Genomic DNA, 17,781 nt, shown 5'->3' with positions numbered 1-17,781 from the left:
GTCTCTTCATTAGATTGCTTTTGTAGTCTGATGAATCAGTCTGGGCATCTCAGGACCATGTGAATAACCATTCTCAGGATTGCACTTTATTGTTCGTTTCCTTTAGCTTAGCACTTGCAGCAGCAATATACCTTCAAATACCTTCAGGCTGAAAATTCACTTTTTTCCCCCTCTCAAGACAATTGTGTGAAATCAGTAGCGAGTTGGGAAATTGGTCCTGCTTCTGTTTTCAGAATGGAGTCGCTGCTGCTTTTCCAATGCTGTTAATGCCCGTAGCTATTTTGTGAGTTACTTCCAAAGAGGGGTTTTAAAACAGGCCGTATGTGAAGTGACCGACGTTAAGATTCAGCCCTGAAGAAAATTAATTGAAATCTTTTCTGCTTGTCCTGAAGTCATCCAGCATTTGTAGCAAAAGGGTGATTTGGGGAAATTCTTATGAACTGTGAGGACAAAAGTAAAAGAGGTATTTTAAAGAGTAGTAATTAGTAACTATGGTGACAGATGTCTTACAGTAGCAAGTCAGTCAGCTATATATAAACCAAATTACTTGTAAATCAGATCTCTTCCTCTAGATCTCATCTTTTTAAAAATAGTCTTTTGCATCAAAACTAGTGACATTGATGTAGAGAGAGATCTATTTTTGCATACTGTTCTCACATTTTTTGGTTTAAAAAAAAAAAATCAAGGTTTTTCTCGAGTATCTTGTCATCTTGCTTCTCCTGACTGTGCCTGCATTTCTGGATTATTTGCATAATCTACGGACAGAACAGTGTTCGTGGGTAACTTTTACCATTTCAAACCAGCTTATTCCACATCTTCTGTTCACCACAGAAAACTTTATTCAGTAAGCAGAATGATTATTGTGCATTGTGCCTAGGATTGCTGCAGGTCACATCCTTCAATGTCATTCTACGTGGATGTTGATTATAGAAGTTTGAGTAATGAAGTGTTCCTGTGCAGTAGGGGATGTTCAGGACTCATCCTTCTATGATGGGGTGTTTTATGGCATTTTTCAGTTACAGAATGATTTTTGGGGGCTATTAAATTCACAGCTGTCAAACTAGGTTATAAATAGTTTCTAAGAAGAGTTTGTGAGGTTAAGAGTGCCGTCAGTTATGCCAGAGGAGTACGAGGTCAGGTTGGTTAGCAAGGGTAATAGCCTTTCTGATGATGCTTCTATTCTTCTTGGTTGGTTCCAGTTTAAAAAATAAAAAATAAAATTTGAGAGAGAGAGAGATGGAAGCATCCTTTGTGCAAAGTTTTGGATGAGTGCACAAGCATAGAGTAAAAGCACTGCTCTCAGTGTAAAATATCATTTTAACATTGATGTCTTACCTGTGTCTCATATAGAAGAATATTTTCAGTATAAACTTCCCATCACACTTCTTTTTGCCAGAGGCTATGTTTTTCTAGGTGTTGACAGTTCCTTATAGAGCTAAAGTAAATATAAGAAACCTGGAAGTGGGTTAGTGACAGCCATACAGTTCTGTACTGACTGGTGGGGTGTTCCAGGCACTCTTAAGACACTTCGTTCACTTATATTTTATGAAAACAAATCTGATGTTGTTTTTCCTTGTTTTCTAAGTTTATCTCCCGTTTCAGATAGCTGTCTTTGTAATACAGACAGCTCCGAATTCTAGTTGCAATATGTACTTTGCAGCCTTAAGAAGCTGACACGTAGAGAAACCAGGCAGTTGGCATTGTACGTGCAGGCTGCCCTCTGCCATGCTCTTCTCAAATGCTGCTGCTGCAGTGGGTGGTACAAGTACGTGGCTTAGGAACCAGCCCTAAACTATGCGCTTTTTTAGCCCAGGTCTTTGTCAGCCAAATTAACAAAAAACTAACAAAAAAATGATAGCAATTCTGAAACTGCTCTGAGTTGTTCAGCTGTACCTGCCATCAAGCCAATTTATCTGCTTCTCCATCGTGGAAATTTATCCTTCCCCATCATAGAAAGCAGCAAAGGGCGGTGGGTTCAGCTGCCCCAGTTCTTCCATCCATTGCCACGTGCGAGTTGAAGACCTCGACTGTGAATGGTACAGTGGGTGTGAAAGGTGCGTAGGACTGGTTTGGACCTGTAGGCAGCAATCCATAATTACAGAATACTTTGGGAGATAAATACTAGAGATATTATTTCTCGGTCCTTTATTTATATCCACAAGCTTTAAATTGTGACCATGAATTTTTATTTATTAAACTGGAGGGCTTGGATTGTCATTTAGTTGGAGGTCCTGAAGTTATACTTTCAGCCATCTTCTGCCAATCTGTTCTATGTAATTACTCTGAACAATACAACAATATAACTTGAGGATTTTATTTGATAATAAATAGCCCAAACTGTTTACATAAAACTCCTTTATGCTCCAAGTAGGTCATTCTAAAGCTGAATAATTAAACATTTTTAATTTTTTAATGGTGCTTCAATTAATTTATATTAGGAAATGGTTGTTATTAAAAAATTCTCGTAAAGTAAATGTTTGGCATCCTGTTTGTGAATTTTCCTGATCTAAAGATTACGCGTTGAAGAATAGCTTAGTGTTGTTGACCATAGGTAACCTTGAGTCCTGAACTTTTCATCTCCAAACAAGTAAGTTACAACTACTAGCAAACACGGGGTTTTAGTGCTGGCTTAGAAAGTAACTTCTTCTGCCTGATTGGCCTGACAGGTAGGAAGTGGTATTAACTCTGCAAACATGCTTTCACATAGTTTTTGGTGGGTTTGGTGTTTTTTTGTGAGTGCTTTCAGAATACCATTATTTAGAGTTGTGCTAAGTGCACACTCGCCAGCTAAAGTAAGAATTGGGACAAGAGGTCAAAAGAACGAACTGCACTGAAACGTTTGCAGGTACAACACATCTGGAAATGTTTGCTTGGTTTTATTGAGAAAGGTGACCTTTTGATACGAAGGCAAACACTGGAGTAACTTGAGGCTGGACGTAGACATACGCTCAGGCTGCAGGTTGAGCTGTTAGTGTCTGGCAGCTCTGCATTTCCCCTTTGCCTGAGGTGGTTCCTCCTCCCCTGCCTCTTGGCTTCCTTGCCGTGTCGCAGACCCTGTGCCCATTTCAGGCAAAGGCGGCTGAGTTAGCTCAAACAAAGCTCCGCTGAATGACAGGGCCCGTAGTGAATTTGAAAGCACTCAAACTATCAGGGCATGGCAAGCAGCAGAGGGATTAATACTTCGGAGCACTTCAGCCACATCCAGAAAAGGTTGTCTGTTTATACCCCGACTGAGTTATGCAGGCACAAAGCTGCTCTTACTGCTGCAGTTTATTTTGCTTGACAACAGATAGGAGCAAGCAGCAGGGTTGTCCTGGCAGTACAATCAACAAACCTTCAAGGTGTAAACAGACACGAGCCACTTGGGCAGCAGATGAGCGGTTCCCTGCTGTCCTCTCCCTCCTGCCCCTTGGGCCTGCTGGCAGCTTTGGAAGTATGGCGCTGAATTCCTGGGGATACCTGAGGACTTCAGCCTTTTTCATCAGAGTTGGTAGATTTAGGTTAGGCTTACATCCTAGCTGAAAGCTTAGGGTGAATATTTTTGCCCAGTCTTGTATCAAAGAGATGTGTGGTGTGTGTCTTTTTTTTTTTTTTTTTATTCTTAATGCATGGAAAGAAAGGTTAAATTTATTTTCCAAACAAGCTACTAAAAAAAAAAAAAATCAACTTTTGCTTCTCTCTGCACACCTTCAATAATTATGGTCTCTGAATAACCTGCTGCTTCTCCTTCAGTCCAAACAATCTGCCTGGCAAATCCTTCTCTTTTTGTCACTTGTAGTTTCACAGCGTGTGGATGCCTCGGGTAGCTGGTAGAATCCCTTTAACAAGAGATTTGCTGAGAACTCAGAAGTTAATGCCCTAGTTTTGTGTCCACATTGTTTAAGGAGCTGGAGTTCAGTGAGCAATGAGCTATTAGGTCCATGTGTTTAGCAAATATAAAACTAAATAGAAAAGCAGTTTTGCTTGATGTACCCCGCCCTGTGAATTATGCTTGCTTATGGAGAAAAATACTTCTACTTCCTTGATAGGTGGGTGGAGTTAGCCAAGTGAGAGGAAAGGAATTTAGGATGTGTCTAAGCAGACCAGAATGAGGAACTCAATCAATTGAATCTGGAGATAATTTAGCATTTGAACTTCTCATCTATCTTACAGCCAAAGGAGCAACCTGGAATTCATTGTGGTTTGTACAGTGTACTCTGTTAGCTGAAGTGCTGTTCCCAACTCCAGAAAATACTCGGTGTTAATACTTTATGGAATATAAAGTGATCTGCTAATTGTATGGGAGAAGAAAATTCTGGCTGCGGTGTGATAAATGTTGGCCATATTGGTTTGACCCCATCATGTGTTGTTTTAAGATCCTTGTGCACGATTCAGGGTGTGCACAAGCAATATACTGCACCTTGCAGTAGAATACTCAGTGTGATGCAAAACCACAGTTGTGTTATTTCGATCAATTAAGCACTGAAGTATTAATAAAAGGTGAGAATTCCAATTTTTACAGCCTCATTTATTTGCTGCATTTGTTTATTGGCGTTAGTCCTCAGGGGCTGTATTTTTAATACCAGCATTAATCATTCCATGAGTGGTCTTCTAGTTTGTAGCACAGTAAGGGGGAAGAACCTCCCATCTTCAGCTGCAGCTTTTTCTGGCTTTACTGCTCTAGCTGACAGCCGTGCTGCACCTCTGTGGTAGTAAATACAGTAAAAAGGAATTCGTCATCTCCTTTGCATCGGAATTTGACATTTAAATCTTTCTGGACTAAATTGATGCCTTCAAGTCTGTGAAACAGGGCTCTCAAGTGTGTGGGAGTTGTGCATGCTTCTTTCACACAGGAAATAAAGATGAGGAGAAGGGTAACTGAGGAAGCCCTGAAATGGGGAGGTTCTTTCCATGTCATTTGTCTAGGCATGTAACACATTGAATGAATAAGGTAAAGCAATGGTTGATTTTCTGTAAAAGAGACGATGGCCTACATTTTGGTGATTATTATTTGCTTAATAATTTAGTGATGGAATGAGGATGATGTGCAAGTGTTTGCTGTGGTCTGTGTCTGTGTTTTTAGAGAGTTGGCTCCTCTTCCAGGAGTGAATCTTAGATCTGCAGAGACAAATTGTCCCAGTTCTTCAGTAATTCTTCTCTCTGTAATTGTCAGTGTAATTGCCCTGAACAGAAGTTTGAGGTTGATGGAACAGCAGTAGTGTACTCTTAAAATGGAGAAGGATGCCTTTATGTAGTGATTGCAAGTGCTCTGCAAGTCTGTCTTGGTCACCGTGCTTCATTTACTGCCTTACTGCATTACTGGTGTGTTTCCATTCGGGAGGCTTGAGGTTTCTTTTTCATTGTATTGTACTTGCGGTAGTTACATCATAAGAGTGTTTGGAAAAAAACATTTAAATGATCAATAACTCATCAGTAGAGTACTTACTCTTTAAACATATTGGTTTCTTCTTGTCTTGTATCTGAAGCCCTCGTTCTCCATCTCTACCTTTGCTTTGTAACGAGAAGCCATGCAATAGACAGATCTCTTATCTTTGGCTTCTGCATATGTGTGATTGATTATTATACACTGCTGGGTTTTGAGATCTTAATCTTGTTCTGAGAAAGCTAAAATGTTAAACTAGCAAGTGAACTGATGATTTATTTGCCTACACTTTAGGCTAATTCTAGAACTTCATGTTAAATTTCTAGGGTGATCCTTAGGGAAATACTGCAGTGTACTGAGAGAAATGCTGTCCGTAGTCAAAATGAAGATGCAAGAAGGGAGTGCTAAAAGCAAGTCTTGTAGAAGAGACCAAAACAGAAGCACATCGGTTGTTTGTTTTACCCTGGTCTTGTACTGTAATTAAATTGAGGTAATTAAATCACTGGAAAAGCGTGCTTCTCTCTTTCAAGATTTTCAGTGCATCTCTGACCCGGTCCTTTGTCTTTTCTGAGATCCTTCAGGAGTGTCTCATCCTATACCGGAATTCCATATGGCTTGGAAACACACACACACGCTAAGGAATTACCTTCAGCCTATCTGCTGGAAATAGTGTGTTAGCATAATACGTGTTTATCAGAGTGATTTTTTTTTCCTTTGGTTTTATTTCATTGAAGAAGAGTCTCCTACGTTTCATGGTAAAGCTCATATGTAAATCTGGCCTTCTGGAGCATTGCAATTCTGTAACTTCCTAATATCAGCTAGAATTCATATGCTGTGCATAAATTTCATGTATTGTCATAGTCCTGAGCTGTCTCAGGAAGATTTTTTCTCTTTCAGTACTTAGAAAATACTAGGACTTTTTCTTTTTTTTTTTTTTTTTTTTTTTACAGGGGGAAAATGCATAGTGCTATCTGCATGAAAGTAAAATGTGTTCTGTGATTTAGCAAGCTGCTGGTACTCTTTTGAGTCATTGACCTAGAAAGCAATGGAATTTAAATGGAGTCAGATTTTTTTTTATCCAACACAGGTCAAAGCAGAGGAGGTACTTTTTTCACTTTGCAGAACTGAACAGTAACTTGAAATATGAGCAATGCTACATAATTCCTCGTAAAGTGTTGTGGAAACAAAAATCTAACTCTTTGGAACTTAATGCCATTTCTGAATAATATGGGCTGTCCTGGAGAAGTTTGAGTGTACAGATGAACTGCAAATTTTACTTCAAAATAGTTCTCCTTAAATGTGGATGCAGTGTGGTAGGATGTCCACAGTTTATTAAAGAGGTATAAATGGGAGAGGATGTAAATGAGCATAAACCCATAAATGACTAAGGAAGAAATGTGGGCTGGAATTTTTTTCTGTCTGAGGAGGTGTTAGGATACTGGAGAGTGAGTTTTTTAAATAACAGCATGTTGCCTGGTAGTACCCTACATGAAATTGTCTGCACTAAGGATGGACTAATTCTTTAACAGGCCTCCAAAGCTGAGGTGCTCGGAGTCCCCATGATCTGCCCTCTAAAGTGCAGTAATTGTTAAGATAAGGCACAGAAGGGCTGAGCCTTTAGCTTGATCTGAAGAGAGGTGGGGATTGCAAAAGCGGGTGTAATTAGGTCAGTATGTGCTGCCCTTTTTTCTGGTACTACCAGCTTAAGCACCTCCTCGTGCAACTGGTGTCAGCTCTCAGAGCTGGTTTGCTGGGGCTAAATAAAGGCTCGAGCCAGAACAGCTGAGGAGGTGGTGGTGAAACTCCGTGATGAGCAATGGGAAAGTGAAATGTTTGGTTAGTCTTTAAGCTGGTTGCTGCTGAAGTTTGTCAGTTTGCAGTGAAAATTGGGAAGAACAGATGCTGCTGCTTTCAGAGAAGGCACTGTATTACCTACCTGAGGTGTTAAAGGCATCTGGGGAATTGTACATGAACACTGAACCTAGTACATGGCACCTTACATACTGTGTTAAATACCAATATACTGCTATAGATACCACTTAATGGATACAAGTGTCTGTTTCAGGGCTTGTGCTTGTTTTTGGTTCCGGAGGATAACTTCTAACAACCTTACAAAAGTGGTGGAGAAATTAACCTTTGAGAAAGACCATGTCAACTGATGAAAACTAGTAGGGAAATAACATCTGGACTTGGTACAAGAAAAGGACCATTGCTGGGCTTGCTGGCCAGTTGCTGCAGTAAAGACAAGACAGCATTTAGGAAGAAGGTTTCAGTTGAAGTCCGTGCACTTCTACCCAGACAACAGCTTATTATTAACATATTGCTGGTATTACTGATTTCTTCACCAGCTGCAAGAAGCAGAGTAGTTTAATCCTGTTTATAAAGACTTCAAGTTGTTTAAAGAGCATCACTTTTCTAAAATTTACATAATGAAATTCAGTAACGTGCACGTAAATGGACATCAGTTTGATAGTATTAAATCTAATGTGCATTTCTTAGTCATTTATTTACTTTTTTTTTTCCCCACTTTAAATTTTGTGACTCCATTGGTACTTTCTAAGTTTGGTGTTGCTGATGCTTTGTTGCACTCCCTTTCCTGCGGTAACTCTCTTGTATTTCTCTGTGCTATATTGTCTGTTGGTTCTGCAGAAATCTGTTTACAAGGGGCAGTGATGAATAAAAAATTTCGAAGGGTAAGAGGCAGGTATTATGTATAGGAAAGAAAAGGGTGGGGAAAAGCAAATAACATGTTTGTTTCTCCTTGCCTGTGACTCACTTTTTCATAACAGAAGGATTTTCAAGTGGAGCAGAGCACTAATTGAAAACAAACAGGATGTCAAAATAATTACCTCTGCATGGAACCATGAGAGGGTTGAATACTTTCAGATTAGTAAATTAATGAGCTAATTAATTTGATTGACTTTAAACTGTTATAAAAGCTATATGACTTATGTTTATATTAATATTTAATAATATATACAGACTACTATTTAAAGTGGGTGGGTCTGATTGTTAATACAATGAATGCAGGTGTTATTTCTTGATCTGTCCATAATTCATGTTTACCTTCACCTTTATAAGCATATGACTAATTGATTTTTCTTCTTTAAGACCAAAGGCGTATCTCTTAGAAAAAAGTCTTTCATGTATTGCTTTTCATGTTGCCATCTAGCTGAGCTTTCCAGTTTTGGCATTTGCCTTACCTGCTGTATTGAGTCCCAGCTTCTGGACGCGATGGCATTTAAGCTCTCAGGTTAGGGACGCTACTTTATGCCACTCAGGACAAGCACGTGTGTCATGTGCTTGCTGTTATTTCCAAGATGAGATTTGAAGAGTAGCAGAGCTAGTCTCTCCGTTTCAAGACCACATTTTCCTTCAATATTTTTGGGGTGCTATATTTATTACTTTTTTTTGTTTGTTTTGAGGAATATGATAATAGAGACAAATAAAAGCATGTTTGTTTGTTTTTTCCTCACAGAGTTCTAAAAAAAATAATAATAATAAAACAATGGGAATATCCTCATTTCTGAAGGCAACACTTGTCCCCCAACCTTATACTTGTTTTGGGACATGATGAGATTCCTTACAAGTGCAGGCAGTCAGGGACTTCTAGCATCCCATAAGGATCCTTTAACAACTGGCATTGTCTTGAACTCCTGAATATGGCTCACGTAGCAGAGCTCCACCTGGCTGCTTAATAACATTCCAGTCCCCTCTTTCATGCTGTCTGCTGAACAGGTCTTAGCCAGTGGCACCGGTCCTCTGCCAGGTGACTCACCTGCTCGGTAACCTCTCCTCAGATGCAGCAGTTCCTCTGACTAGAAGTCTTGTGTCATAAGCCATTTCAGATTCAGTAAGTGGCTATTAAAATTGAATTAATTCTACAAATGGATATTTGCAAAGGTACTTGATGATGCAGCAATCTTAAGATTAACATAATAGCGTGAACTAGTTTCCCTGAGAAGTGAAGGCATCCTCATTTTGTTTTCCTTAGTTTCACTGAAGTGTTATTACAGTTCCTGAATCCTGTCGTCTTCCAAATCTTTTCTTTTCACCCTCAATGCTAGTCTTCCCTCCAGCACTTTTGTGTCATGGAATGTTGCCATCATAAACTGTATGCAGTTAGAATTGTTGTGAGCTAACATAAATTCTTACATAAAAAGTGTTGCTAACAACATCTGATTCTTTCCATGCAGGCAGTAGGTTAAGTGTAGTTCATAGCAATTATTTGCATAATGTATGTGCTAGAATTCAACTGTATGTTAAACTAATAAAAATCAAATAAAAATACTTGTTGATAATGTAAAAGTGTTACCTCCTGAGGAGAACATCTTGATTTTAATCCATTAGTTCTCTTCTTCGTTGGGTATCAAGCTATTTTTTAAAGCAAATAAAATTCTACTGGAGCTCCAATTTCATCATACTTGTTTTGTTTTTTCTGTATAACTTACTACTCTTTTTGTTTCTTTTTACAGTTCTATCTTCAAGACACTAAAAGTAGTAATGGTACCTTTATTAATAGTCAGAGACTGAGTAGAGGATCTGAGGAGAGCCCACCATGTGAGATTATGTCAGGTGACATCATCCAGTTTGGTGTAGATGTGACAGAGAACACGCGGAAAGGTAAGGGTATGGATCTTTTTTTTTTCCCCAACTGTATTTATTGGAATATCTTGCTGCAGTGTAAACTTGAAGAGTAAATGGTATTCCTGTTGTAAGAAAGGAAACAGTTGTTTGGGGCTTTTTGTTTGTTTGTTTGTTTGTTTTGTTTTGTTTTGTTTTGGTTCCATTCCCTCTTTTGTGCTGGCAGTGAGTCTTGTGGCTGCAGGGTAAACTAGATCAAGAAACTGATTTGCTGAAAAAACTGGCTCTGTCCCCCTCCTCCACCCTGACAACTAGATTTTCAGCTGACTTGCTTCCCTAAACCACATGCTTGGGTGGCTGTATGAGTGCTGGTGTGTTTTTGAATGGGTAATGCAGATCCAGAAAAGGAGAATAGGTCACTAGGACCGTGCTTGCCTGTTGTCTCACTTCAGTTGACTTAGAGCAATTTTAAAACTTCAGTGTGAGCATGTGTGTATGGGGCTGTGTGCATAGTTCTTTTGGGTTTGGTTTTGTCGCTACCTTTCTGTCAAGCATATGAACTCTAAAGTTTCAGCTGATAATGCGGCGGAAGTATGAAACTGAGTTTATTGATAAAGTGCTAAACAGGTACTAAACACAGTAATTTTATTCTTGTCAAAGTATCTAGGTACTTTTTTTCTTATGACTGGTACTACTTCTGGTTCCTGCAGTTACTTAAAAATGAGGATAGAAAAAAATTGCTAGCTGAAAAATGAAGTGATGAGGTTTTGTTTAGTTTGGTTTTGTTCCTGTCCCCCTCCCAGTATTCATATTCAGGAGATCTCATATTATGATAAAAGCTACATGTCTTTGTAAATCAATTAAAAATGCAGCCTCGGTCTCTATTCTTTTGCATTCATGTACCATGTCTCAGGAGCCATTTCTGTTTTTAAAGGCTGGTCTGTGTTTGAATTATTAGATAGTAATCAATAGATGATAATAAATATCATCAAGACTTTTAAGATACATAATGGGTCTGCTACTTTCATGGGCATCAGTATTCTGGCCGTGTGTGGAAGGATCCTAATCCAGTAACTGATTTATCAATAAAACAGCAGAACTGTCATCGCTGCATTTCTACTTCACTACTTTATTGAACAAGACCTCCATAGGTGTTATCCATGCTTATCCTTAAAGGAAAGTATATTAAGAAAGGATGAACTGAAAGAATAATGTTAGATATTTTTTTTGCTGATGGTAAAATTTTTATTTAAAGCACACAGAAACACACACACACAACAACAACAAAAAACATTGTACAGCAGTAGATTTTTTGAAGAGCCTTAAGTGAACAAAGCAACTATTACAGTTGTAAGTAAAGGTCATTAAAATGTTTGTTTACTCACAAATTATGTTATTGAAAATTTAACTCCTGGGTGTTTAGTTGGTATAATCTAGGAGTTACTGAAAATGTTACTTCATGTGACACAACTGCAAATATTTACAAACACTAGTAGTATTCAGTGTATCAATAGGTCAAAGGAATACTTCGCATCTCCAATGAACCTGGGACTGTCCATTTGATATGGTACTGTCCCCACTAAAAGGAACCAAATTTGTACGTGTCTATTCAGACCTAAATCAATATTTATTTTATTTTAAGATTTAGTTGGAAGAAAAAAATAGTTCCTTTGTTTTTTTTTATCAGCAATTATTTGCAATTCATTTATGTGAAAGTTTGTGGTAGTTTCACTGTAAGCAGTCACCTGAATGACAGCAGTAGTTCTTCCCAATGGCTTTGTGTTAGCTTTACAGGACACGATCCCTGTGACCAAGCTTCTGTGTCATGAGCGGTCTGGTTTTGCTGCCTTCCTTTTGCTTTGAACATAGGAACTATACTCCAGAACTGCTCATGAATGTGCTGAGCTGGCTAATGAGGAAGGTGTACAAGTTTGCTGTCTTGCTCTCCCTGCCTCCTCAAGCAATGAATGAAAATTGTATCATGCAGGGGCATGAAACAGCTGCATCACAGCTAAAGTGGTTACACATGAATGCAATTGGAATGCATATAAAAGCTTTTTTTTCCACCAATTCATTGCAGTAATCTCAGATGTTACTGTTAACCTAACCTAGTAACAAAACAGACATGAAAGGAGTTTTTAAATTAGTGGTTCCCTTTAAAACCATTTTGCATTCTGATATAACACTTTACTTGCATAAGGCATCACAGCATTTTGCTGTATGCAATTACAAGGTTATGACTGGATAGGCAGAGTGTATTTGGCTAGGTAAATTTTGAATTGCGTAAATATTGCTAGAATATATTTATTTTTATTTTATTGTTCAGGCTGTATTTTAGTAAGTCATTTCCTTGCAAATATGACCTTGGTTTGGATCGTTAAAATAGTGGCACGTTCAGTAAGTGACTTTTTTTCGGGCTGTCTTATGTAAGCACCAGTTCTTCCAAGTTCTGCTGCCGAGCTGAAGTCATTAACAGGCCTGAGAGAAATGTTTCCAGCCCTCCTGCTTCCTTATTCGTCTGCTCGTTTTTATTACGAGCGAGCACCCAGGCCTGCTCATTTCCCTATCCTTATTGCTGTGTTTATCTATTAATCACCCTACTGTGCTTTTCTCCCTGTGTTGGTGTGCTTTGCTTTATTTTCTTTTATCAGTTCCTAAATGTCCCGCTCCTTACCAGGATTCTCTAAGAGTTAACAGTACCCACTTGGAAGGGAGCGAGGCTTTCCAGCGCCATCAGTAAGAACCTGAGGAGTCCGTTCAAATACAGTTTGTGCACTTTTTTTCTGGTCAGGTTTGGACCTTTCATCCCTCTTTTCCTGAGTTCGTTTCCTCTTTTTCTGGAGTTCGTAAAAGCCTGTGCAGGTGGGGCACCCGCTGCGTGCCGTGTCCCAGCTGCATGGAACTGGCCAGGTGAGGTAACAGGCAGCCTCTTAACACTTCTGGGGTCCCTGCCCTGACTGCTCTTTTCCCAGTAACACATGAAAAACAAGAAAAGAGCATCATTTCCCAGTAGTCAGTCTATCCATGAAGCAAAAGTTTTGAGACAAAACAAAACCAAAACCTAAGATAAGAACCCCTTTTTATGCCGCTTTGCAGTCGGCTCCGTCAGGTTTCCTGCAGGCAGCGAGTTTTCCCTTCTTTGCCCTTGGTCTCGCCGGCGCTCCCAGGCCCCGCTTCCCCCGGGGCCGTCAGCGCCGAGCCGCGGGCGGGCATCGCCCTCTGCTGCCTCCTCGCAGCCGCCGCGGCTCCGCGGCCGGGCCGGGTCCTGTCAGCGGGAACCGAGCTGGAAACCGAGCCGGGAACCGAGCCCGGAACCGAGCCGGGCCTGGCCGAGAACCGGGCCTGGCCGCAGGCCCCGCCGAGACCTCTTCACACCGCGTCCCTCAGCCCGGGAGGTGAGTGCAGGTGAGCGGGCAGCCGTACGGGGCTGAGGGACCTGCTGTGGCTGGAGGGGCATTTCCCTGCCCTTTGGGCAACCACAGGTCTCTTTTTTTAATTTATTATTGTTTATTCTGAAGGAAATAATAGATATTCTGAAGGAAATAATAGAGACAGGAGGGAAAGCAATTCCTACTAGCCTCTCCAGCTGCCACTATAACGCTTAATATGTTGCTTTACCTTTCCCTTAGGCTGTCTGATTTTTCTTCTGTTTACCCTTTAGCTGTCGGTTCATTATAGAGCAAGATTTTATTTTATTTCTTGTTTTATAAACCAAACAAAATGCTCCGTGCCTTTTCACTGTCACTATTTCAGTCACTATTAAGTCCCATATTTATTTATTTAACACCACAAAAGCTTTAGATCTTAGTATCTTTTTTTAGTGTGAGCATTAAGGAAAAAACTTGAGAATTACATAATCTCACAGTGTGCTTATCTGATACACGGTGCAGTGGTAAGGCTGTTACCTTTGATTTCACATGCCCTAATATTTTCTTCCTGAAATCAGTAGTTTCCTTATGGTGCCTTAAAGGAAAGGAGCCTTCCATGTGAAAGCAGTGTGAGTACAACAAGCTACAGCTAATACAGCTAATATTCCTAATGTACCTTTATTTATTCTTATACTGCTTTCTCAAGAACAGATTTGTAAATTCTGTAGAAAAAAAGACCCCCAAACCCATGGATTAATCTGTTCCAAGAATAAGGTCCTGTCCTTTGCTGGCATGTAAATTTAATGTTTCAACTTAAAGGCAAAGCAACTGAAGGTGCTGTAGCCAAAAGGATATTTCTCCAAAGTATTTAGCTTTTAGAACTGAATGCAGGTTAAGGAAGAACTCTTTAGGTGGATCATCTCCTGTATTTTTAGATTCTATTCAGGTAGCTTCCTCAAAGACCTGTCTCTTTTCCCTGGAGTACTTCCGTTGTCCTAAAACACCCATTGTCCTTTTTTTTTTTTTTTTTTTCAAAGCCCGTTTAACTGTTTTGCTGATATTAATAACTACGAAAGTAGAGCAGCTGTGTCTTATATGTTGGTGGGATCTTTAGGTGTAGCGATAGAAGACCATATAGTTACTTGGATCCAGCTTGCTGGGTTGTTTAGCAAGTAACTTCTATCCTCCTTTCTGTGAGATTGAGCAGATTTACTTCCCAAATCATAGAGCTACACAAGGAAAAAAAAAAGCTGTGATTTGATTGTTTGCATTCTTATCGAAAATGATATCAGTATAATTTTTGGGAAATGAGGAGGGAGATTGATCCTGATGTTTGAAGAATATTTGAAGAATCTTGAGTATCCTGAATATTTGGAGAGTCAAATACTCTATTTCCTTCTCTTATTCTTCAGGATCTTTTGTCAGTTCAAAAGATTCTGAATTCAGTCCTGGAGAAGCAAACTTTCTGAATCTTTCTGAAATGAAAGGACTCTTGACTAGGGCTGTGTATTTCAGATACATACTACAAGCATACAACAGTAGATACATATTGTCCTGAATGCTGCTGGTGCTCATAGTGCCCAAGAGGATGTTCCTGTACTCTCTGTTGTGCTCCCTTTTTGATCTCTGTGTTTTTAAATAGCGATTACTTGGCAAGTTCCAAATGCCAAATGAGTGTCAGGTGACATAAATTGTTCATGTTACCTCTGAAGTCTCTAGATACAGGAATTGTGTCAAAAAGCTATCTCATTATTATGTTTATTCTATATTCCTGTTAACTAACACAGGTAAGATGCATTCTTTTTTACCCTTGTTTTATGAACCAAATATAATGTTTTAACTCACTGCAGTGAAGAAATCTTGCAGGCATTGCTCATTTGGAATAATTGGAATTGGACCTGCTTCATAGGCCAGGACCAAGTACACAGCTTAAACTGGAATTTCTAATGGTAAAGTTTTCTGTCAACAGAGAAGGTCTGAGAAAGCAGAGCGAAGCACTGATGCTTGAAGGCATTTATGCCTTTTCTTGTTCACCTGCCTTGGATTTTCTTAAGACAGTTCACTTCGTTCTACTATATCATTAAGCATTGAACTTATAATTAAATAGTAACGGATCATGATGATGTACTATTTGTTTCTTTTCAGTTACCCATGGATGTATAGTCTCCACAATCAAACTTTTTCTTCCAGATGGAATGGAAGCTCGATTGCGATCAGAGTAAGTATAAGTATCTGTGTATGGCAAAAAATAAATTTCTGTGTTTTGAAGATTTGATGGGTATTATATTTAAAATCAACATATGAACATTTTTGTGTGTTCAAGCAAAGAAAGTAACTGAGAACATGGTTCTTCTGCAGGCATTGTGAAAAAATAAATCTAATTTGATTGTCAGTTGTAAAAATCAATGCAACTATGAAAGAATAACTAAGTTCTTACCAAGTTCGACTTCCCTGTTTGGATGTGATTCTTAGTATACTGAAATGGTATTAAAAACAGAGTAACACAGGAAAAAAGAAAGCAAATGAAGCATACTCCTGTTTTACAATTTGAGATTGTTATTTTTGTTAATTTAAATGCACAAAGTCTACCAAAGTGAAGCAAGTATCATCTCTGTCTGTACATATGTACACATAACACTGTTTATATTCTTCAGATAAGTAATAGAATAATGTTTCCTCATGGTGTAGTTACTCAGTGTTAAAATGAAGGAAAATTTTGTCTGAGTTGGAGGGGAAGGAATCATAAAATATATTGGATGAAAGAGTATTCGCAAACTAAGATGAATACCAAGAGGCTTTTCTGTGAATATGTGCATATATTGGAGAAAACTTCAAAGAGCGGTAGAAACAACAATAACAAAAAAGTAAACATTTGCAGTAACTGAGTGACAATTACAAATGACGTAATTTTAATCAGCTTTCATCCTCAGCAACTGTATGCCTTTGATTATTTAAATATTCCTACATCATTAGGATTCAGAGATATTTAGGGTATTTGTTTCTTGGAAGGCTAAAGTTATTATTAAAGTTATTATTATGGAAAATTTTCAGTGTAATTGCATGTGCTAAGAAATAACTAGAAATGTGTAGTATTACATTTTTTTCTAATGAAAACGTGCAAGTGAAAGTGTACAGAATTATGTAAATCATTTAATATACTCTGAATTCATGACCAAGAGTACGATATTGTCTCTCTTTCCATAAGCGTTGTTCTGTGCATGCAAATTGTTTAAAGCCTTAGTATGTTGGTTTTAGAAACATCAAATACGTAACTACTGGATAAGAAGTCGGTAGAGTGGTTTTAGAACATACTTCAGATTTATAATTTGAAAATAGTTCTGTAAATTCAAAAATGTCACTTAGTGTAGTACCGTTTTTCCATTATTGTTATAAACTCTTCATTTTTACCCCCAAGAAAAAGCTTTAGTACAAAGTACCGTGATTAAAAGCACAGTAATAGTGATCTCATGGATTTTGAACTACTGTCCTGTACTTTGCATTTACTTTTTTTTCTTTTGTAGTGTTATCCATGCTCCATTACCAAGTCCTGTTGACAAGGTAATTCATTAACTTGCTGTCGAAAAGCTATTAATAGGTATTACTTGCCTGGGACAAGTGATTATCAGTCTAGCCTATAAAAAAAAAAATGGATTACCTTAAGCAGGTTCAAATCAAAGTTTTTAACATGCAGAACAAAATTTTGAGAAACTAAGGAGACTTAATTGTGAAGTCAGCAGCCTGAAGAGTTCATAGACTTTGCATTTAAGGTTTCAAAAACAGTGTATGTATTGTGACTCTGGGGTGGGAGGGCAGAAATTCTGAAGAGGGGCTGTAGGTATAACTGTGGAAAAACAGTTTCAGAATGATGTCAGTGTAGAGAGCCTGCAAATAAAGCAACAGCAACAATGCACCACATCACCTCCTTAGCCCTAAATCCAGAATAGTTTCTGGGGTTGGAGAAAGTATGGAGTTAAAGTAAGACTTGACAAAAAGCAGGCTTCTAAAGCCTTGCTGAGGCGGTGGCACTGAACAGTGAAACTTTATTTAATTGGATCAAGTAAGGTTATGGTGCTAATATGCAGCAAGGATGATTATGCTAAAGATAATATAGGTATTCACCAAATCTGAAACACACACTTCTATGGTGAATGATGAAGATGATGAAGTTAGGTCAACTAAAAATGTATGATGAAGTCTGAATGGGGAGGATGAGACGCATTGAATTTGAACACGAAACTAGTTTCTCATTTCTGGAACGCCCCTGATTTGTATTTAGAGATTAAGCTCTTTGGGGCTTTGGTGATTGAAAAACTTGTAAAGGTGTTTGTAAAGGTGTTAGCATGGTGGGGTCGCAGTCCAGAGTTATGCAGTTCCATGTTAAAGCAAAGAAAAATAATGCTAGAACAATAAATAAATGAAAACACTATTAGTTATATAGTCTGAAGTTTATCTTCATGACTAGATTTA

The 17,781-nt window shown here is 38.6% G+C and overlaps 1 protein-coding gene across 30 annotated transcripts in view; it reads left to right on the top strand.

Moving 5' to 3' along the window:
• The window catches only part of SLMAP (sarcolemma associated protein), a 100,065-nt gene that overhangs the window by 25,082 nt on the left and 57,202 nt on the right, over positions 1-17,781 (top strand). For all 30 annotated transcript variants that reach the window (XM_068694910.1, XM_068694934.1, XM_068694933.1 and 27 more), the window contains 3 exons: positions 9,838-9,985; positions 15,460-15,532; positions 16,836-16,872. In XM_068694910.1, the coding sequence (XP_068551011.1) occupies positions 9,838-9,985; positions 15,460-15,532; positions 16,836-16,872 (258 nt within the window). The remainder of the gene's footprint in view (positions 1-9,837; positions 9,986-15,459; positions 15,533-16,835; positions 16,873-17,781) is intronic.

Source organism: Anas acuta, chromosome 11 (genome assembly GCF_963932015.1).
Source record: "Anas acuta chromosome 11, bAnaAcu1.1, whole genome shotgun sequence".
In the NCBI taxonomy this organism is placed as follows: Eukaryota; Metazoa; Chordata; class Aves; order Anseriformes; family Anatidae; genus Anas; species Anas acuta.
Note: the sequence above shows the minus strand (reverse complement) of the source record. Positions and strands in the feature narration are given on the sequence as shown.